The 22,844-nt window shown below is 35.1% G+C and overlaps 2 protein-coding genes across 2 annotated transcripts; one reads left to right on the forward strand and one right to left on the reverse strand.

Moving 5' to 3' along the window:
* The first annotated feature begins 2,890 nt into the window (after nt 1–2,890).
* LOC115428819 (trypsin-like) lies at nt 2,891–13,313 on the forward strand. The gene is made up of 5 exons (XM_030148041.1): nt 2,891–2,956; nt 3,977–4,130; nt 6,125–6,378; nt 9,993–10,129; nt 13,137–13,313. The coding sequence occupies exons 1-5, from the start codon at nt 2,917–2,919 to the stop codon at nt 13,284–13,286; spliced, it is 735 nt and encodes a 244-aa protein (XP_030003901.1). The 5' UTR covers nt 2,891–2,916; the 3' UTR covers nt 13,287–13,313.
* Nucleotides 13,314–13,321: 8 nt separating this feature from the next.
* On the reverse strand, nt 13,322–21,249 carry LOC115428820 (40S ribosomal protein S19). The gene is made up of 6 exons (XM_030148042.1): nt 21,085–21,249; nt 20,772–20,842; nt 18,026–18,126; nt 17,002–17,185; nt 14,805–14,859; nt 13,322–13,822 (listed from the first exon to the last, which is right to left on the reverse strand). Exons 2-6 carry the CDS (start codon nt 20,840–20,842, stop codon nt 13,775–13,777), a joined length of 459 nt encoding a protein of 152 aa, XP_030003902.1. The 5' UTR covers nt 21,085–21,249; the 3' UTR covers nt 13,322–13,774.
* Between the last annotated feature and the right edge of the window lie 1,595 nt (nt 21,250–22,844).

Genomic DNA, 22,844 nt, shown 5'->3' on the forward strand with positions numbered 1-22,844 from the left:
AATAATTTCATTTGGACTCAGAATAGTACTGAACTCATTGTAGTTTGCAATTTTGCAATAACTGTCAAATTTCTGAAAAAATCAAGAAAATGAAAGTGGTGCGTTTCTTTTTTCCTTGAGTGTATATTAGTTCTTTTAACCCACAATAGATTCCATTGTGCTGTTATTTAAGAAAAATTAAACCAAAATGGAGAAGCAGTGTGTTAAAAACATCCATAAGAAGGAATATCTGCTGAAAAAATTACAATGACGTATTAATCCACAAAGACCCAGTGCTATTTTTCTCTATATTTAACCTTTCTGAAGTGATTTGTCACCATTTATTGTAATACTAGCTCTTTTATTTTGTGTTTTTTCAGTGAAAATCATGTTTCCCTATATTTAATTCACTGATCATGTAGATGTTTATTAAAACTCAGATTAAAGTTGAGGGTTATATATTTTTTTTAAAAATGAGAAAACTGAAGAAAGTGTCTTTTTCAGCAAAGATATCATTAACTGAACATAAAAACAAGTGTCTCCATCCACTGTCATTGATCCAACTCTATGGGTTTTACTGGTGAGTCAATGTTGTAGAAGATGACAGCGTTTCCATGGTAACTACAGAGTCTGAACGTCCAAATGGGTCATATCTGATGACCATGAAAAGACGACAAACTGTATTTTACACCAATTATTTACATGGATTGACAGGATTAGTGGATCAACAGGTATTGAACAGTTTACATCAGTAAATTCTTTTGGTCATCGGTGGATGTTTGAGTCTTTACGCTTTAATATTTGACCACCTGTATAAAAGCAGTGTGTGCTGGTCTGGGGCCTTCAGGTCTGTTTTAACACAATGCCGTGGAGGACAGACATCAGTGATGAGTTTAGAGAAGCAGCCTGGGAAGGGTTCTAACATTTATTTTAACCGGCCCATCGAAATGATTGAATGGTGATATGTCTATGAAACTCAACTGTCATTTCTACCCCCCCCCGTGTGTACCCCTCTTTGTGCACAAATCGCGTGTTCTCAGAGGCTTGGAGCACTTGTACAGGAAACAAACGGGTGAATTGATCCTGTGCAGCACTCGTGAACCCTCAGGAACAAGCATTGCATGTTCTGGTACTCTGGAGGCGTGGCTTCGGGGGGGAAGTCTGGAGAAAGAGGTCTGGACTTTTGAATTGTGTATTTTCAAAATGTAGCTTGATTGAACTGTTTTTTCAGGATCTCCTACCCTACCTTTAAAGGTTTAAGCAGTGTTTTTCAACCTTGGGGTCGGGACACCTGGAAGTCAAATGGAGTCGCCTGAAATTTCTAGTTATTGATTAAAAAAAAAAAAAAATTACTAATAAAAAATATATGGTGAGTTGACAGAGACAATCCCAGTCCATAAAAGACATGACAAACTGTGAGTGTGAAACTTTTTTTTTTATTTGACCTTTATTTAACCAGGAAAACCTCATTGAGATTAAGAATCTCTTTTTCAACAGTGTCCTAGCCAAGACGGGCAGCAGTACATTAAATAGTTCCAGACAGACTTCCATACATAAAAAACACATAGACAAGTCAAACCTTCCAAAGTCAACTCAAAAAATGCTCATGAAATGTAGACAAAAGTGCGTCAGGTAAAACATCTGCAGCCAGATATCTCCCTCTCTAAGTCACACAGCGTCCTCTTAAAAGTGTCCAATGAAACCAGATCCTTCAGTTTCAGGTCTTTTTGTAGTTCATTCCAGGTGAATGGGGCCGCATACCTGAAGGCCTTTTTCCCCTGTTCAGTTCTAACTTTAGGAACAGACAACAAGAAAAGATCCTGAGAACGCAGATTATAAGAGTCTGTGGTTCTCCTGAACTGAACTGAACTGAAGCACTGTGGTTCTGTTTATCTGTCAAATGTTCATTGTGGTCAGTTTCAGATGCTGCAGCTCTTTCATTTATTCATACTTTGAGTTCTTGTTTGTTCAGTATTAATTGTCAGCCTTGTAAATCCAAGCTGGACTGACTGTACATATCCTGACCAAGGAAAATTCAATTCTTACTTTGTGCAGTAATCTACACCTGGATTTACTGCCTCCGTCCATAATAATATCCATTATATAGACTAAATGTCCTCTAAAATTAACATTTATTTGCAGCATAGTATAACAAACTATTACATGATCAAAAACAAATTAATTTTAACAACAAAAAAAAGTTACTGTTTTGAATGACTTGGGGTCACCAGAAATTTGGGATGTTAAAATGGGGTCATGAGACAAAAAAGGTTGGGAACCACTGCTTTAAAGGTTAAAGGTCACGACAGTAGAATTAGAAAAAGACTGAGCACATGTGGTTCATTCGTCTTGTTTGGAACAGTTACCAGGAAAAACCTTCTGTGACTAAAAAGAACAGGACGGCAGCATCTGAACAAACCACAAGACTTATGGACCGAAGTACAGATGTTTGGTCATAATACACACAGTCACATTTACACCTTATATTAACTGCAAAACAAACAATAAAATGATGACATCAAGTTATAGCTGCTAAAACTGAATAAATAATAAGTGAAATCTGAACCTATTATGTGTCCTTCTGCACTTGAAGTTAAATTAACTGAAGTAATTCCAGACCTTTGTACTAACCAGATAATTTTTATTATTATATGCTGATGTGTAAAACCATGTGATTTAAGAGCGTATTATGTTCCTCTCATGACTAGAAGCTTCATTGATTGTGAAGACATCGCCGTTGATTACATAAGTGTCAATTCAAGACCATAATCAGAGGTTTTTTCCTGTTAGTTTCCACATCATTCAAGGTCTTGCTGTTGTTTGGAACCATATGCTTGTTTCCCAGAACAGTGCACAGTTTGCGTTTACCTTCCAGGCAGGACAAGTGTATATAAACCCCGACCACTCAGTGTTTCCGACATTCGGACCAACGACACCATGAAGGCCCTCGTATTCCTGGCTTTGCTCGGAGCAGCGTGTAAGAAAAACAAATTATTTTTATTTCCTTATTTTGTTTAATAATTGTTGACTTTTTTAAAGTTTTACAGATATTTCAATTAGATTAGATTAGATAGAACTTTTCTGATCTCTTGGGCAGAACTCTCCAGGAAATTAAGGTTCTAGTAGCAGCACAACACCAATGTACACATAGAAGAAGAATAAGATAAGAAAGCTAAAGAAAATAAGAAGAAGAACTATAAATACAGTGGTAAAAAAAAAAGGCAATTGCACATTAGAAATACTAGTAGTAATACTAACAGTAATAATGGTAGTAGTAAATAATAATAATAATAATAATAGTAGTCAGGAAAAATATCAATAATATCAATATTAACCCTTTCGTGCATAGCGGTCACTACAGTGGACAGCTGTTCAAAGCTGTTCTCTTATATATTTATGGATTTTGTTGTTTTATTTCCATATCAGCCAATACAGTGGATACGCTTATGCATTATCCCATACATTGTAATTCACACCATTACTGTAAATCTGCTCTTCTAGATAAACCTGATCTGCATTAACATGTTTGAGTGTAAAAAAAATTGCTATTTGTTATTGGACTGCAATTAACTGTTTTGGTTTTTTTTAACAAAAAGTTTTTTTTCGTTGTGATTTTTATTTATTTATTTTTTTTTTTTTTTGCATAGTATCTCCATGCAGGTATGTTAAAATACGAGAAAACATCAGATTAGCAGCATTAAACATGTTTTTATTTCATAATTTTCATGCAGTATATCAGTAAATACATGTTTCTTTGCTTCCTTAGCTGAGTGGACATTTTTGTAACTCCATGAAAAATAGGTTTATAATTTTTTTTTTTTTTTTTTGTTTTTTTCATGCCTTAAGAGGAATAAAAACACTCAGGAAAAAAATATTTTGATTAAGGTCCACATAATTCATGCATGAAAGGGTTAACAATGATTAGAGTAATAATAATAATAATAATAATAATAATAATAATAATAATACACATATATATTATACCTTACATTTCCAGTTGCTGCTTCTGAAGATGATAAGGTTGTTGGAGGGTACGAGTGTCCCAGACACTCTGTTCCCTACCAGGTGTCTCTGAACGCCGGCTACCACTTCTGTGGTGGATCCCTCATCTCCAGTCAGTGGGTGGTGTCCGCTGCTCACTGCTACAAGTCGTAAGTACAGACAATCACACTGTGGACTTCATAAGTACAGATAAATGAGTACTAAAGTACTACTGGCACACTTTAAAAGCACTCAGCATTTGTAAAAGTGTGTATTATCAGGAAAATGTGAAAGGAGAAATTCATGAAAAATGTCAACTATCCGCTGTCAGTGTTTTCCTGTTTTACCATGAACAGTTGTGTGTAAAAGCTGTGGTCCAGTCTTAGGTTTGTTGGTTTATTTAAGTTCTAATGTCCACATATACATTTTTCAGTCTCTGTAATAAGATCCAGTGTGGACATATGTGAAGTATCAGCATGGATCTGTACCTGTCAAATTATTTGTGTATTGACAGAAATCTGAGAATTTGAAGTGAATTTAAAAATAAGCAATAATTGGAGATTTGTAGGTTATTCTTACAATAATTAATTAAATTCCATCTATTATTATTGAACCTTGATGAATCATGGAAAAGATGTGAAATTGTATCTGTTTTCTTTGCATCTTAAATAATATACATTAGTTTAAGTATTTTATTTGTTTGAAAGTATAACTCATCAGTATTGGATACTAACATAAATGTGAAGCCTCATGTTTAACCCTAAAGTACCCAGTGTTAGTTTTGTGTCAGTTCCCAGATGAATATTTCTTTATATTTAACCATCCTTAAGTGATTTATCACCATTTATTATATTATTATCCTCTGGATTTGTGTTTTTTCGCTGAAAATCAGGTATTTTCCTACATTTAATTTACTGATTATGTAAATGTTCATAAAAGCTCAGAGTAAAGTTGAGGGTTATTATATCAAAACAGAGAAAACTGAAAAAAAAGTAACTTTTTCAGCCAAATTTATCATTAACTGCACATAAACCAAGTGTCTACAACCAGTATCATTTCTTAAACTACATGGGCTTTATTAGCGAATTAATATTGTAGAAGATGACGGTGTTTCCATGGTAACTACAAGCCTCTGAACGTCCAAATGGGTCATATCTGATGACCACGAAAAGAGGACAAAATGCATTTTACACCATTTATTTACCTGTATTGATAGGATTAGTGCACAGGTGTCAAACATGCAGCCCGGGGGCCAAATCTGGCCCGCCAAAGGGTCCAGTCCGGCCCCTGGGATGAATTTGTGAAATGCAAAAATTACACTAAGATATTAACACTCATTTTAGTTCAAGTTCCACATTCAGACCAATTCAATCTCATAATAACCTATAAATACTCAAAACTCCAAATTTTTCTCTTTGTAAATGTAAATGTTTTCATGTATTTACACTAAAACAAAGTATAATTTTGCAAAAAAATTTGAATAACTTTAAGAAATATGAACAACCTGAAGTATCTTAAGAGAAATGCAATTTTAATAATATTCCACCTGTTTTTAAATATTTTGTGTATCTGTAGATCCACTGTGATCTGGAAGTTATAATGTACATGTGGAAATGATCAACTAAAGCATAAATTACATAAATTACACTTTTTTTTTTTTCAGTTTGTTCATGTCATTCACATGGTTTTAAAGGATAGTTTGTAAATGTAAACCTTTTCATAATGTAATTTTACTTTTTTCATTCTAAAACATAGAGGAAAGTTTGGAGTTGACATTATTTATATATTACACTGGTCAACAACAAATTTATTGTTTAAGTTTTTTTAGCTGATTTAGGATAATTTTGGTGTGCTGAATCCAAAAATCACATTAATTTTGCTCAATCAGGTCCGCTTTCTGAACTATGCTACATATTGGCTTTTTAACATTTTTGCTTACATTTATGGGCATTTTCATATCATATGATACACGATTCTTTCATATTTCTTGCAATGAACAAGTTCTGAAGATTTTACTTTTGCCAATTTATGATTAATGGGTTTTTTAATATTACAGGTGAATGAAATGGCTTCGACTAGAAGATCTTGCAAAAACTATTAAACTTTTATATCAGTAGATGGTTTAGGTTGATCATTTATTCTCTGAGTTTCTTTCCACTCTCAGTCGTATCCAGGTCCGTCTCGGCGAACACAACATCGCCGTGAACGAGGGCACCGAGCAGTGGATTGACGGCGCCAAAATGATCCGCCACCCTCAGTACAACAGCTACAACCTGGACAATGACATCATGCTGATCAAGCTGAGCCGGCCCGCCACCCTCAACAGCTACGTCCAGACCGTGTCCCTGCCGTCCCGCTGCCCCGTGGCCGACGAGAACTGCATGGTGTCAGGGTGGGGCAACACGTCCGCCAACGGAAGTGAGTTCAGCCACAGACACTGTTTCTTTTTAATTTCATGGAGAAATTAAAAAATAATGGACAGTTAATCCACTTTATGCTACTTAATACTTCTACTCCACTATATTTCAGAGACAATATTGGACTTTTTCTCATGTCTGTCCGACAGTTTTACTTTTTGGATATTTTTTTCATCTCCTTCCAGCTCAATAACAACCATGTATCTCCAGATGTTTACATACTGAATAATTGAGATAAACTGGAGGATGTTTCTTTATGGGCTGATCAAAATCTTATTTCAAGAAATCTTACCAAGATTATTTGTCACTTGTTCCATTGGCAGATTTTTGTTCCTCAATTCAAGATTTTTTTGATTAATTCAAGCAAAAAAAATCTGCCAATGGAACAAGTAAAAATTATCTTGGTAAGATTTTCCAGATCTATTGTCTAAAAATAAGTTCTTTTATCTCACTGAAAAGTTCCTCTTTAGGTGATTATGTCTTATTTTAAGTGTGATGAAATATTTTGATTAGAAATGAGAAAAATACACTTGGTAAGATTTAGATTTTTTCCAGTGAATCAGACTCTGTAGAAGCCTGATAATTACCGTCAGGTGTTCTGGAAGAGGGAAATATCGAAAACATGCAGGACACTTGAGGACCATGATTGGTGACCCCTGCATTAGAATATGATGCACTGCTAGAGATTAAACTACCAATGGTATAAAGAGCAACAGACACTCTGATGCAGCTGTAAAATGAACCAAAAAGCATCATATGTAATACGGCTAAAATTTACTTAGTGGGTCAAATGAGTGGCCATTTTTGTCAACAAAAAAAAAAGTTGTAAGAAATGCATAGAACTGTGTTGAAATAATGCTAATACATTTGTGAACAGACTACTGATATTATTTGTCACCGTTTCCACAAATGATCCCTGTGCAAAAACTAGTATCATAATTATTTATTGTATAGTTTATCATCATACTAAAGAGTAAATAACAATATAGAATTGTTATTTCTTTATAAAAATGCTTATTATTAGAAAACTTTTGATTTAAAAAGTGACGTGTGACATTCTTAATGTATGTATTGGCGTAACATAAGCAGGATGGATCAGCACCATACTCCATATTGCAACCTGTTAAAATAAAACATGTGATATGTAGTATATAATCTTGTAAGAAAAATTGGGGAATCTAAAGTAATAGATTACACTGGGTTACAAAAAATGTTTTTTGCAAGTTGTCTAGGTTTTTTCAACTGAATTAGGACCATTTTGCACCGCTAAATCCAAAAATGACATCTGTTTTTCTCAATCAGGTCAGGTTTTTTTGCTAATTTGATTTTGAAAAATTTGATCTTCTCACAAAATGGATTACATTTTTGTGACTTTATCAGTTGATTTTTTATATAGTTCTCACCCAAAATAGGTTTTAAGAGAAAAAAAATCATTTGATCACTTGATTCCTGTTAGGTACAATGGTGTATTCAGCGCAGATGTAGCAGAATATGTCAGGCTTATTTTTACAAGATCTTCTAGTCGAAGCCATTTCATTCACCTGTAATATAAAAAAAAACATTCATCATAAATTGGCAAAAGTAAAATCTTCAGAACTCGTTTATTGCAAGAAATATGAAAGAATTTTGTATCATATGATGTGAAAATGCCCATAAATGTAAGCAAACATGTTAAAAAGCCAATATGTAGCATAGTTCAGAAAGTTGACCTGACTGAGCAAAATGAATGTGATTTTTGGATTCAGCACACCAAAATTATCCTAAATCAGCTCAAAAAACTTAAACAATAAATTTGTTGTTGACCAGTGTTATTGTTTTTCAGGTAAATTCACTTAAAATATAATTTGGCCATTTGTGACATGAAAATATAGCATTAATTGCGATGAAATTAGACATTTTTGACCTGAAAACATAGTTCATATGACCATCAACATGTTGCAACAGAACTGAAATCCTGTAAATTTGCAGAACTTGCATTTACCAACACAAAGTTCCTTTGGGGATTCACTTATACTGTATTGATTTCTTATGCACAAAGACATAAACAAGACCTCTACGCAAATTTTAGCTGAATAGTAAAACACTGACAGAGACCATTTTACTGCACAGTGACTACTTCAACATTTGATATTTTATGTAAAATCTACTGATTATAGTTACAAAACCTTTACTTAACCCATAAAGACCCGGTGCTGCTTTTGTGTCAGTTCCTGAATGAATTTTTCTCTATTTTTAACCTTTCTTAAGTGATTTATCACCACTTACTCTAATATCATCCTCTGTATTTAGCATTTTTAAGTGAAAATGTGTTATTTTCCTTTATTTAATGTACTGATTTTATATATGCTCATTAAAACTCAGATTAAAGTTGAGGGTTATTATATCCAAAACAGAGAAAACTGAAGAAAAAGATATGTTTTTTCAGTAAAATATATCACTTACTGAACATAAACCCAGTGTCTCTATCCACTGTCATTGATCCAACTCCATGGGTTTTACTGGTGAATCAGTGTTGTAGAACAGGGGTGTCAAACTCATTTTCTTTCAGGGGCCATACTCAGTCTAATTTGATCTCCAATGGGCCAGACCAGTAGAATAATAGCAGAATAGTCTATAAATAATGACAACCCCAATTTTTTTAATGCAAAAAATAACCAATAATGAAACTATTTCTATCCAAAACAAAAAAGATGTGAATAAAAGATGTAAAAAAAAAAAAGAAAAAAAAAAAAAAAGAAGAAATTTCTGAAGAGAAATAAGCACAATTTTATCAATATTATGCCTCAACTTATGATTTCTACATGTGCATTACAGATCAGATCTACCAAGACCCAAAACAGGCAGAATATTGTTAAAATTGCACTTATTTTTCTTTAGACATTTCAGGTTGTTCATATTTATTCAGGTTACTGACATTTTATTATTAAAGGATATCAGAATTTAGTGTTCTTTGCAATAAACCAAAGAGAAAAAATTGGTGTTGTCATTATTTATAGGCATACTGTCATGTTATTTTTTTCACTTTAAACCAAGAAGAAATTTTGGAGTCATTATTTCTAGGTTATTATGCTATTATTTTTGAGTTTGATGCCCTTGACTGTTAATGTCTTCAGGGTAATTTTTGCATTTTGCACTTTGTAAATTCATCTCATGGGCCAGATTGGACCCTTTGGCGGGCTGGTTTTGGCCCCCGGGCCGCATGTTTGACACCTGTATTGTAGAATATGACAGTGTTTCCACGGTAACTACATAAACCTCTGAACGTCCAAATGGGTCATATCTGATGACCATGAAAAAATGACAAACTGTATTTTACACCAATTATTTACATGTATTGATAGGATTAGTGGATCAACAGGTATTAAACACTTTAGATCAGTGAATGATTTTGGTCGCCGGTGGATGTTTGGGTCTTTATGGGTTAAATATGGATTTTAATGCATAACTTTTACTTGTGGAGTAATTTCATTGCAGTCTTGGTAGGATCTGAATTCTTCTTCCACTTACAGTAAAGTTAACCTTTATCAAATGATGTGAACGAAAAACAAGTGAGTCAGATCCAAGTGCATCCCTATAGAGGACTGTGCTTCTGCTAACACTCGTCCTCCTCTCCAGATAACTTCCCTGACAGACTGCAGTGTCTGAGGCAGCCCATCATCGACGACAGGATCTGCAGGAACGCCTACCCCCACCTCTTCACCAACAACATGGTTTGCTCCGGATTCATGGCCGGTGGTGCCAGCAGCTGCCAGGTGAGACGGACGAGTCCACAGAGAACACAAAGGGACAGGTGGGGTTGGTTAGAAGGGTGGAAGAGCATCTGGAGCAGCAAGACAAACAGTCTCCAACTCTGTGGTTTAGTGCAGGGTAAAGGGTTTATGTTTCATCACATATTAAACATTAGCTACAACACAGGTCTGACGTAAACAATGCAGCATCTCTGAAGGTTAAAGAGATTTTATACATGCAACGTATGTTTGCTCCTGGAGGATTCTGTTGGGTTTCTGTAAATTGGCTTAGAGTCTGGTTTAAACCAACTCGATATGGAAAGCGTCATGAGATAACTTTTGTTATGATTTGGTGCTACAGGGTGGGGAAGCAAAATTTACAATATTTTGAGGCAGGGATTGAAAGACAGTGTATGACCAATTAGTTTATTGAAAGTCATAAGAATTTATTTGCCACAAGAAAATTGACATAATAGAAAATGTTTTTATTCTATGTGTCCTCCTCCTTTCTCAATAACTGCCTTCACACACTTCCTGAAACTTGCGCAAGTGTTCCTCAAATATTCGGATGACAACTTCTCCCATTCTTCTTTAATAGTATCTTCCAGACTTTCTCATAATAGTTTTGCTCAGAGTCATTCTCTTCTTTCCATTATAAACAGTCTTTATGGACACTCCGACTATTTTTGAAATCTCCTTTGGAGTGACGAGTGCATTCAGTAAATCACACACTCTTTGACGTTTGCTTTCCTGATTACTCATATGGGCAAATGTTTCTGAAAAGGTATGGATAATAGTGTTAGGTATGATTATGACATCAATATATGTTTGGTTTCAAAACAATTGACGTAGTGCCTGCTGAGAAAAAACAACTAAATGTTCATTGTAAATTTTGCTTCCCCACCCTGTATATAAATAAAATTTGATTTGATTTAATTTATGTTGACTCCCATCATGCAATAGCCTCCTCATGGCCCACAACTGTAATTTCTATATCCGACATATCTTCTATTTACAAGGTTTTTGTGTATTATACTACTTTTGCAGTTTTTAATTCCCTTACAAGTAAGTAAGTAAGTAAGTAAGTAAATTTTATTTATAGAGCACTTTTCACAGACAGGGTCACAAAGTGCTTTATCAAATCAAATCAAATTTACAGAAACCCAACAGAATCCTCCAGGAGCAAACACTTGTGATTGGTGACAGTGGTGAGGAAAAACTTCCCTGTAACAGCAGAAACCTCAAGCAGACCCAGACTCCTGAAGGTTGGCCGTCTGCCTTGACCAGTAGGGGTTAAAGAGAGAGAATAAAGGACGAGAAAAGAGAGAGCAATAGAGATATAGAGAGACTGGGGCAGAGGGGAAGAGGGGGGAGATAGGGGGAGACACATGGAGTACATGTGATACTGTAAAGTAGCAAGTTTACATGCGAAAAACGAATAAAACAGTGTAAGTAGAATACAATAAGAATACCTGTAAAACCCAATAAAGTACCATTAAGACAGTTTAAAATATGATGAATACATAAAGTGTAATCAGTTTGTGGTGGCCCTGAGTCAGGTGGGAAACTAAAATGCCTGTTTAGCCTTTTATCTTCTATGTTTTTGTATTTTCCTTATTTTTTTCTATCTTACACCATATTTAAAATATTTGTTTTTACTGTTAATATAGTTATTGCTCTTCATTGCTGTAAAACGGAATTTTTTCAGTGCAGGACTAATAAATGATGATCTTATTTTATAAAGTCATAGTTTATGTTACTTAAATATATGACTTGTAACTTAAATATTATTCACGTGTTAAGCCACTGAGGTCGATACTCAGTATTCAATAGTATTTTCATTATTAATTTATTGTACTTGAGAACCAGACACTGCTTTTCTGGTTATTTTTCTCTGTTGAATTTCTTTAGAATATAGCAATAGTGTGATATAACATTACTTAACACTGATAAAGAAAACCACATCAAATAACATGCACCTCATATGTTGAATTAATTTGTTATGTGCTAAGAAAGTATTGTTTTCAGCCATGCAAAAAAAAAAAAAAAAATGCACAAAGAAAATGAATCTTACTTAAATCATACTAATCCATTGTTTTGCAATGCCCATTCTACAAAATCTAATGCTTTACTGTGTTATAAAAGAATGCAATGAATGTTAAGAGGAAAAGCACAATTATTCTAGGGCTGTGTATAGAAATTTGAGTTATTTGTGAGTTTATTTTACAAAAAGAAAAATAAAAGAAGAAGATTTAAAAGAGATGTATTTCAGTAGGGTTTAAATATAAAGTTATTTTCCTTTTGTTTTTCTAGATAGATAGATAGATAGATAGATAGATAGATAGACAGATAGATAGATAGATAGATAGATAGCTTGAACAAAAGTTCGCATAAAGTACTGGTAGTTGTATTATGTTCTTTAAGTAAAAATAAAACATTCATTTATTCTTTCTATCAGGATAGTTTGTCACACCCTCTGTAAACCAGACACTACTGTAAAGTCCAGTGTTTTTCAACCTTGGGGTCAGGACCCCACATGGAATTCATATGGGGTCGCCTGAAATTTCTAGTAATTGATAAAAAAAAAATTTAAATAAATTACTAGTAAAGATTTTTTTAATGATTCAATATATATTTTATAATAATTAAAACACCACACATTTTTCCTTATAAAAATCAAGTTCAAATAAAATACAGGATATAACATCTGAGAGGGCATATTTTGATTGACCTGATCATGTAATCGCATGCATTACTACGCTTCAACCTGCCTGGACATAGTCAAACCTAGACCCAACAGAGAATGGAAAGACTGTTTCACCCACCTGACCCCGCTAAGACATCTCCAAGAGAAAAATGTCTCTGTTTTGAATGTCTGGGGTCAGCAGAAATTTGTGATGTTAAAATGGAATCACGAGCCAAAAAAGGTTGGAACCTCTGGTTAAGTCTATCTACATCTGCATCTGCTTCATGAAGGTACTCACCTCCTCCTCCTCCTGTACGACGTCTAATCCTCTGCTTCTCTCTGCAGGGTGACTCTGGCGGTCCTCTGGTGTGTAACGGTCAGCTCCAGGGCGTCGTATCCTGGGGTTACGACTGTGCCATGCAGGGACACCCCAGCGTCTACGCCCGCGTGTGTCGCTACAACAGCTGGATCAGCAGCGTTATGCGCAGCAACTGAACACCCACACATCCATGTACAAACCCACACTCATCCACCGTATTCAAATAGACTTTATTTGAAATATAATACTTTGTGTGTTATAGTTATCGCTCATTTACTACATCTCATAAATAACTTGTACGATCAAGAGAATAAATGAATAAATCTACACTTGTGCATCTAAATACTTTTTGTTTCACAGTGCATGCTTCTGCTTGGTGACACTGCATTCTTAAGTGTTCCTGCGTCTGGTGATGCTGTTTTTATTGAAATTCAGACAGAATTCCAAACAAAAGGTGAATGTAAAGCTGTCACAAACCAACCGCGTGTGATATATATAATGTGTATTCACTGTATTATACTGCAGACAATGGACGTCTATACGAAATATCTTTTGTACCGTGTTACTCTGGGCACTGGTGTGATATGAGACACAAGCACACTTGAGTAAATAAGCAGTAAGGCATGACTACATATCACTTGTCTGGATTCTTTGCATGCATTCCTCAGATGGCGCTTTGTAAACTTCGCTGTTTCTTGTTTGCTGAGGCAACCTAAACATAAGAAAAAGACAAAGAAGAGGGGGGAGGGATACAGGGGACAGCTGAGTGAAACAGGGATGAATCCATACTGGTCAAAAGAAGCATTTCAGACATGTACAATGGCATGAATATAATGTGAAATATTATGATACAGCTGTTTTAATTGGAATAATAGTATAGTTTACTGACAAAAGAATATCACGCTCAGGGATGTAACGCTATAAAAATGTCATATCACGGTTATTGTGATTAAAATTATCACGGTTATTATTATCGTGGTATTGTTGAAATTGTGCTCAAAATGTTCAAAAAGTACTTATACACACACTTACAATTAATTTAACCAAGTTGCATTTTGGAAAAAAAAACAAAACAAAAAAAACAAATAAAATAATTGGCACAATGTACTTTCTCTTGGCAGAAACATTCAAGTATTAACCCTTAGTGGTCTGAACTTATTTTGGCTGTTTTTCGGTACTTTTGATTTTGCCTTTATATACTATATTAACAAATGTTTACTATACCCATGTTTGGTATCTTTTTTATTTTTTTTCAGCACAACTTCGTCTATCTCATCTGCCAATTATTTTTTTCACTTTAACCCACTATATCAACACAAAAGGACAAAAAACACACACACACAAAAAAAATCCTGTTTGAAAAATGTATATAATTTATTGCATAAATAACACAAAGATGCTTAGCGAACCTTTTCAAAGACTTTAAAAGTGAATATTGGTTCCAAATATTAGGTATATAAAATCAAAATTGTAATAAATTAAAACTATACTCAAATATTTGACATAAAAGCAGATCTTTACATTGGTGTTTTCTCCGTAAAAGTGTGGTAATCAAACACAGTTATTATGATAATTAGAATTTAAGCAGTAATACTAACCGTCTGCAATTTTACCGCGGTTTATCATTATACCGGTAATCGTTACATCCCTAATCATGCTTATGGTTTGATGTTACTCAGTCTACAACAGCCCACCTGACCAGCGATCCTGTCCAGGTCTCTCTGACCCTGAGGGGTGAGTCTTCGTCCACTGCAAGAACAAATGAACAAAACATCTATTTCAATCTGAATCATTAAGTATGTAGACACATTCAAGGGATTCTTTGCTGGTAGACAGTATCAACTTATATACAGTTATAATTAGATGTTGACCAATATATCAGGCCGATATATATTGATTTTTTTCAGTATCGGTCATCTGCCTTAATTTTTTTTTGAAAGCCGATATTTGATCAGTAGGAAAAATGTTAAAAGATATTTGACCAGGCACCTGTGTGGGCAGCACTTGAAGTTCAATGCGAAAAGAGTACTATGTGTACGTGTATTAATAATTTCATTTATATTGCTGGATAATAATCTTAATTATCTGAGTGTTTCAATTGTATTTTATGGTCAATGTGTTTAAAAAAATAAAAAAAACATCAGCCTTAAATATCGGCATCAAAAATCAGTTGTAGACATCAGCTGACCAAATTTTTAAAAATCGGCATTGGCCTTAGAAAAACCCGTATCGGTCGACCTCTACTTATAATGCACTTTTTAGGGGCAATTGTGGATATCGAAGAGGAGTGTTAACTTTAACAAGGGTCCTCATTGAAATAAAAGCTGATAGAGAAAGACTCTGGTGTAAAAATATTCAACTTTTACGATTAATTTTCAAAAATATAAACCAGCTGATTTAGATTTGGAGGTTTGTTTTGAGTGGCCAATGTGATTTGCCCCAAAGTAAGATGGCGGCATTATGGTAGCATCTCACTACAGCATATTTCCTGTCTCTCCTTTATTTAGTATTTATTTATTTATTTAGTTAGTTAGTTATAGGACAGTGTGTATTGGCATTAGTTGCAAAGAACAAGATGCATGCACCAGATTTAGCAGAGAAGGTAATTTCCATCTGTTGTCCTGGACAAATGACCAACATAATAAAACATCACATGGATTATGAAGTACTAATACTGGAAGAAAACCATTAAACAATGAAAGATATAGGAAAATATGCTCAGGCTGAACAGTTACAGCCAACTACATAAAAAGAGGCTAACATTCTAAAAGTACAATAACATTTTCCTACAATAAGAATAAAATATGAAAGAAAGAAGAAGAGAGAAGAGGGAGAAAAAAAGGAATAAATAAATAAATCGTAAAATAGCAAACCAGACATGGAAATGGTTATATCTACAGCCTCTTCTCAGTCTCTTATTTTTCACCTCTTCAGCTCTTCAATGCTCGATGGTGACCTGGAAATTGACTTTGTAACACCATCTTTCAGGTCTCAGTTCCCTTAAGTGCACATCATGGACTGAGGAGACTGGCCAGACCCTAAATCACCTACTGACACATTATACCAGGGGTGTCAAACTCATTTACTTCCGGGGGCCACATTCAGCCCAATTTAATCTGAAGTGGGCCAAACCAGTCCAATAATAGCATGATAGCCAATAAATAATGACAACTCCAAATTGTTTTAGCGTAAAAAATTACATTCAGTTATGCCAATATTTACATTTACAAACTATCCAAACAAAAAGGATGTGAATAACCTGAACAAAAGTTACATTTGTTAAGAAATATAAGTACAATATGCATTACAGATTTGATTTTACAAAGGCATAAAACATTCAGTAACAGGCAGAATATTGTTAAAATTGCACTTAATTTACTTCAGACATTTCAGGTTGTTCATATTTGTTCAGGTTATTCACATTTTATTGTTAAAGGATAGTTTGTTAATGTAAACATTTTCATAATTTAATGTTTTTTGCACTAAATCAAAGAGAAAAAAATGGTGTTGTCATTATTTATATATTATTATGATATTATTTTTTAATTTGATGCCCTAACTTGCACTTTGCAAATTCATCCTGCTGGCCAGATTGGAACCTTTGGCGAGCCGGTTTTGGCCCCCAGGCTGCATGTTTGACATCTGTGCATTATACTAAATTGTGAATTGAAATAAAAGCTGATCATACATTTACATGAGGATCCATGTCCCAGGGATCAAAAAACATATACTTAGTTGATACCTATTGCCTCTGAGGTGAGGATGTCTCATGTTTCCTTGGCTCCTCTGTCCTCGATTCCTCTCTGGTGGGAGGGGTAAGGATTCAAGGCGAGGACTAAAGCAGCTACAACTGAAAAACAGGGAGGAGGGGTACGATTCCCACTCTCTTACCCGTTTGGGTCCTTCTCCACCATCTTGAGGCCCTCCAGAGCTTGGAGCACCTTCCTCGCCACGTTCCTGGAGCCCACGCTGAAGTGGGCGGGGCACACCCCATTCCTCTGACGCCCACCATAGATCTTGATCATGGAGCCCACCCCCACACCCCCTCGCAGGTACAGGTGACGGGCTGTGGATGCTGATAGAGACACAGGATCTATATTATCTCAGTAATGCATTTTTTGTCTTCTCGAGGGGACAAGAGTTTGATGGTTTTACTTAAAAAAAGAAACAAATACGTAACCACTGCAAAGTATATTATATACAAAAAATATAGATCTGTAAAAAAAAAAAAAAAGTTCCATTATGCCGTTTCCAATAAGACAATTATTTAATATAAAAAAGCCAAAACGTTTACTTTCCTGGGTCTCAGGAGGTTAAGATGCAGTAAGTCCATGTTTTATCAGCTGAGACACTTGTGACTTTCACCAAAAAGACATGAAACCAAACATTCCAGATTATCAAATGAACACCATTTTTGTCTGCATACTCTGAACACTTGTGGTACGGACATACAGTACCTGATTAGATAACATGCACAGCAGCGGACCGACTGTGTGCGTACGCTCTTATTGTATGTATTGTGTCAAATTTCAGAAGTCCTGAGGTTAAAGTAATTCACTGCTATTTGTGTACAGTTATTTACAGTGCTGACTCATGAAATGAAGCGCAAAGACCACTCAGTGTGCAAACTAACAGCTGGCTGGATGTTTGAATTAAATCACATGAAATGTAAGCAGATGCTTAAGATGACTAATTGGCTTATTTCCTCTGGAAAACAGTTAAAATGCAAAAGAATTCAGTTTAATACAATGAAATCAGCAAAAAATGACTGGCATTCTCATTCATGCTAAATGACTTTAAGCCGTTAATGATTTAAATGTATGCTAATGAAATCTCTCTTGACTAATCATTTAACTAAGTGTTTCAGAAGCTGCTGATGAATTAATGCATTGGAAACGATTCCAGTGTAACCCACCTGCTCTGGTGTAAAACCAGTTGTCATCACAGGGAGCCAGCTCTTTGTGCCTGGCAAGCTTCACAGTGTCAACCCATTCTGGGACTTTCAGTTTGCCAGACCTGAAAAATCAATTAGCAGTTCACGAGTTGAATCCAGCCTGGAGTGGCATATGGCACATGCATGCAGCAAGAACAGGTATCATATGTACGCCGAATGAGTATCAGCAGATCACAGCATATGTTATATAGACTTTTATGGATTGTAAAAGGCAGTTAGGGAATGCAAGCATGCAATAACCAAAACCAACATATGTAAGGAATAAAATGGTCAGCTACCACATGTGATGAGTATCAAAGTGTCTGATGGTCTCATTAATAATGGTTTCATAATTTCATGATCTCCACCGATTGTCAATTAAGACCTGGCAGATCCGATGACTGTACATGTAGCGCTTTATGATTTCCATACAGTTCTGTGCAGATACTGTTGTTTTTACGGGTTTGAAATGAGAATAAATATTTATTTTTCAGTCTCTTCTCTTCAGATACAAGCATATACAACAAATATATGCACAGTACTATAAACACACAAAAAAGCAGAAGTAAATAACAGGCTGCAGTCAGTATTTAGTGAGATGTCCCATGACAAAATGAAGCCCAAGCTATGAGAAACCAGACCACCAGAAAATTAATGAGGTAAACCTTATATCATCTAAACCACAGGTGTCAAACATGCGGCCTGGGGGGGCAAATTCGGCCCGCCAAAGGGTTCGATCAAGCCCCTGGGATGAATTTGTAAAATGCAAAATTTACACTGAAGATATTAACAATCAAGGATGTTAAAATCATTTTAGGTCATTTCAGTCTAAAGTGGATCAGACCAGTAAAATACTATCATAATAACCTATAAATAATGAGAACTGTAAATTTGTCTTTGTTTTAGTGTAAAAAAAAAAAAAAAAAAGTAAAATTACACAAAAATGTTTACATTTACAGTCTTTAACAAAAATGTGAATATCTGAAATGTCTTAAGAGACGTATGTGGAATTTTAATAATATTTGTCCTGTTATTTAATGTTTTATGTATTTGTAGATCCACTGTGATCTCTAAGTTGTGATTCACATGTATAAATGATAAACTAAGGCATAATATTGTTAACATTGCACTTATTTTACTAAAGAATTTTCAGGTTGTTCGTATTTGTTCATGTTATGTTCAAGTACAATTTGTAGATGTAAACATTTTCATTATAGAATTTACTTTTTTCACTCAAAAGTTCTTATCCTATTATTTATATTATTCTACTGGTGTGGCCCACTTTATATCATATTAGGTTGGATGTGGCCCCTGAACTAAAAGGAGTTTGACACCCCTGATCTAAACAAAAGGGTTAAAGACATGCTGAGTGCAAACTAAAGACATGACACTTGCTGTTTTTATCCTGATACCTGTTTTTATGTCGTACATTTTTCCTGTGTACCCTGATTGCATCTTAAAATGTGTGTACATTATAACTTTTGATCAAGAACTCCAGCAGCACTTGTTGTATAGAACTATATGTAGAATTAAACATATGGTCTATATTCAGTATCAAATTAGAATTAAATTAAATTACTCCATACAAATCTTGCTGGAGTTTCTCCTCTTTTCTATGCACCTGGGAAGTATGTACAGTTGTTCCAGAGCCTTCTGTATATCTACTTCAGCCTAAGACTATTGCACAGTACTGTAAATGAGTATTATTCATTACATTTTTAGCATTTTCATTTTTCAGTTCTGAACATTCAGCTTATCTCAAAACTCAAGCTGCATTTATTATTAATATTTTGCATTTTTTATTGAAACCATTTTTCTCTCTTCGGTGAGTAAAATTAAATTAAATTAAATTAAGGTGATGCCCTCAGATTGTAGAAGTATGGAGTCTATTACACTGAGTTACAAAAAAATGTTTTTTGCAAGTTGTCTAGGTTTTTTCAACTGAATTAGGACCATTTTGCACCACTAAATCCATAAATGACATCTGTTTTTCTCAATCAGGTCAGGTTTTTTTGCTAACTTGATTTTGAAAAATTTGATCTTCTCACAAAATATAGTAATTAATACCAAAATAAGATTGGTAAGCACACTTTATGAAACTTGTGACTTGATTCCTGTTAGGTACAATGGTGTATTCACTGCAGATGTAGCAGAATACGTCAGGCTTATTTTTGCAAGATCATCTAGTCGAAGCCATTTCATTCACCTGTAATATTAAAAAAAACATTAATCATAAATTGGCAAAAGTAAAATCTTCAGAACTCGTTTATTGCAAGAAATATGAAAGAATTTTGTATCATATGCCCATAAATGTAAGCAAAAATGTTAAAAAGCCAATATGTAGCATAGTTCAGAAAGTTGACCTGATTGAGCAAAATTAATGTGATTTTTGGATTCAGCACACCAAAATTATCCTAAATCAGCTCAAAAAACTTAAACAATAAATTTGTTGTTGACCAGTGTTATCAATTTGGGGGGGGGGGGGGGGGGGGGGGCTGCAAATTTTCATAAAGGAAGAGATGGTTTTATTTTTTAAAAAAATCGAATAATTTTATTTCTGTGTGATTAGTGCAAATAACTCTTCCTGAATACTAAATTTGAATAATTAATAATTATTTTTTAGTGTACAAAGGTCACGCCCTCATTTCACTCATCATGTTTGATTGACAGGTGGATGATGCGCTAGCCATGCAGGGTGATATTAGCATTTTAACTAACGTGAAGTTACTTTTTGAGAAAAGCTGACAGCGCCCTGACAAACTCCTGCTGGTTGACATCTTTCACCGTCACACTGGGCATCTGAAAGACAAAAGGTAAGCTTAAAATCGCATTACATCACGGATATTCACAGTGTCTTTCTCGGGGAAAAGTCTAGAAAGTCCCAGCCACCGCAGCCTCGAGACGTGTTTGCTTCTGTTAGCCACTAGCTAGCTTAGCTTAGCCAAAGTCCTGGTAACTGATAGCAGTCAAGTCAGGTAGCCGTTAGAGAGCCTCCCATAGAGTGAACATAGCGATTATAATCCACATAAAACATAGCATACCTCAGAGAAGCTAGCAGAGAGGTGGTTTAGGATGGAGCTCGCTAAGTCTTAGTTTTGCTGGGGGGTTGTTGAAGCTATTGCGGTGGAACTTGGAAAGGGAAGATGCTGATGCGGTGAAGGGAGGAGGGGAGGAGGGATGCTGCTCATGTGGAGAGGATGGAGCAGACCGGTAGCCTGAGTTAACCTCCTCAGAGCTAGGAAATTACTCTACAACCGACCAGTTAACGCAAAGAAACTAAGAACACGAATGTATGTCATTTCTGATTTTATTTTAAGCGTGTCATCTTGTCTCAGTTGTCAATTGGTGTTTAATTTCCAGTTTTTGGGTTTGTATTAGATGTGTGTGATTACTGTTTCATCCCAGCAGAGGGTGTCCTTGTTGAGGCTGTTTCACATCCCTGACCCATTTCTGTGTTTTATCAGACCCAAAGGCCTCTGTAGAAGTGTGCTGCAGTCAGCATTGCTCCAGGACAGAGCACTGACGGAGGCCTGTATCCCTTTTCTCCCTCAGAGAAGCAGAGATGACAGAGCAGACACAGGTAACGTTTCTCCCAGTAGTCTCCTGAATGGTGACAATGGTGATACCTGTAATAGCAGGGATGCCAAATATACAGCCCACGGGCCAAAACCAGCCCACCAAAGAGTTCAGTCTGGCCTCTGGGATGAATTTGTGAAATAAAAAATTACATTGAGACATTAAAAATCAAGGGTGTCAGAATCATTTTAGTTCAGCGGCCACATACAGCCCAATTTGATCTCAGGTGGGTCAGATTAGGAAAACACTATCAAAATAACCTATAAATGATGACAACTTCAAATTTTTCTTTTTGTTTTAAAAATGTGAATAACCCAATCAAATATGAACGACCTGGAATGTCTTGAGTGAAGTAAGGGCAATTTTAACAATATTATGCCTGTTACTAAATGTTTTGTGCCTTTGTAGATCAGCTCTGACCTGTAAGTTGAAATGCATGGGTAAATGTGAAGATGAAACATAATGTTGTTAAAATTGCACTTATTTTCCTTAAGAAATTTCAGGTTATTCATGTTATTCACATTTTTAAAGGATACTTTGTAGATGTAAGAATTTTCATAATGTACTTTTACTTTTTGTCATTTTACTCATCAGGCTCACTTGAGATCATATGGACTGCATGTGGTCCCTAAACTAAAATGAGTTTGACACCCCTGTGTAAAGGGGTTGTGGTTTAAAAACAAATGCACAGATATTAATGTCAAATGAAGTCTTTTAAGAAAATATCATGTTACTTGTAGGATTTAATCTAATGTCCAGGCCTCTGTTTTCTGTTTCTCTTGCTGTAGGAACAAATAGCACCATGCAAGCATTATCAGTATTTTTTTAATAGTAGGCTAGTTGTTTATGGCTCAGATATTCAAGCCAATGCAAAAACATCTTCCTAACACACATTTCTCACTTCCCTCCCTAATTCCCTCTGTCTACATCTGACAACCTGGATTTAAAACATCCTGTACTAAATCAGATGTAACGTAGCATCAGTCTGAAATGTCATACAAAATTCATGACACTCTTATGCTTCTTTCATTCAACGTTAATCACAATTCTGCGATGCCAGGAATAATTCAGTACGCTTTCACCAAACCGTTAATTAAGTCTTTCTCCTCACAGTCAACCTCTGAACTGAAGTAAAATTCAGTACAGCATCTGCAAGTGTTTGTTTTACACAAATTATAACTTAATTGGCACCTGATCATTCACAGAAGTACAGTTTCATCTAATA

This window comes from Sphaeramia orbicularis, chromosome 11, assembly GCF_902148855.1.
Source record: "Sphaeramia orbicularis chromosome 11, fSphaOr1.1, whole genome shotgun sequence".
NCBI classification, from domain to species: domain Eukaryota; kingdom Metazoa; phylum Chordata; class Actinopteri; order Kurtiformes; family Apogonidae; genus Sphaeramia; species Sphaeramia orbicularis.

Bases quoted from the DNA above. Each gene is read 5' to 3' on its own strand.
- LOC115428820 (XM_030148042.1), bottom strand. From the start codon at position 20,842: ATGCCCAGTGTGACGGTGAAAGATGTCAACCAGCAGGAGTTTGTCAGG. The intron at 18,127-20,771 runs GTAACTTCACGT...TTGATTTTTCAG, and splicing joins CTGTCAGCTTTTCTCAAAAA to GTCTGGCAAACTGAAAGTCC. The intron at 13,823-14,804 runs GTGGGCTGTTGT...TCTTATGTTTAG, and splicing joins TGGACAGGATCGCTGGTCAG to GTTGCCTCAGCAAACAAGAA.
- LOC115428819 (XM_030148041.1), top strand. From the start codon at position 2,917: ATGAAGGCCCTCGTATTCCTGGCTTTGCTCGGAGCAGCGT. The intron at 6,379-9,992 runs GTGAGTTCAGCC...CCTCCTCTCCAG, and splicing joins CAACACGTCCGCCAACGGAA to ATAACTTCCCTGACAGACTG. The intron at 10,130-13,136 runs GTGAGACGGACG...TTCTCTCTGCAG, and splicing joins GTGGTGCCAGCAGCTGCCAG to GGTGACTCTGGCGGTCCTCT.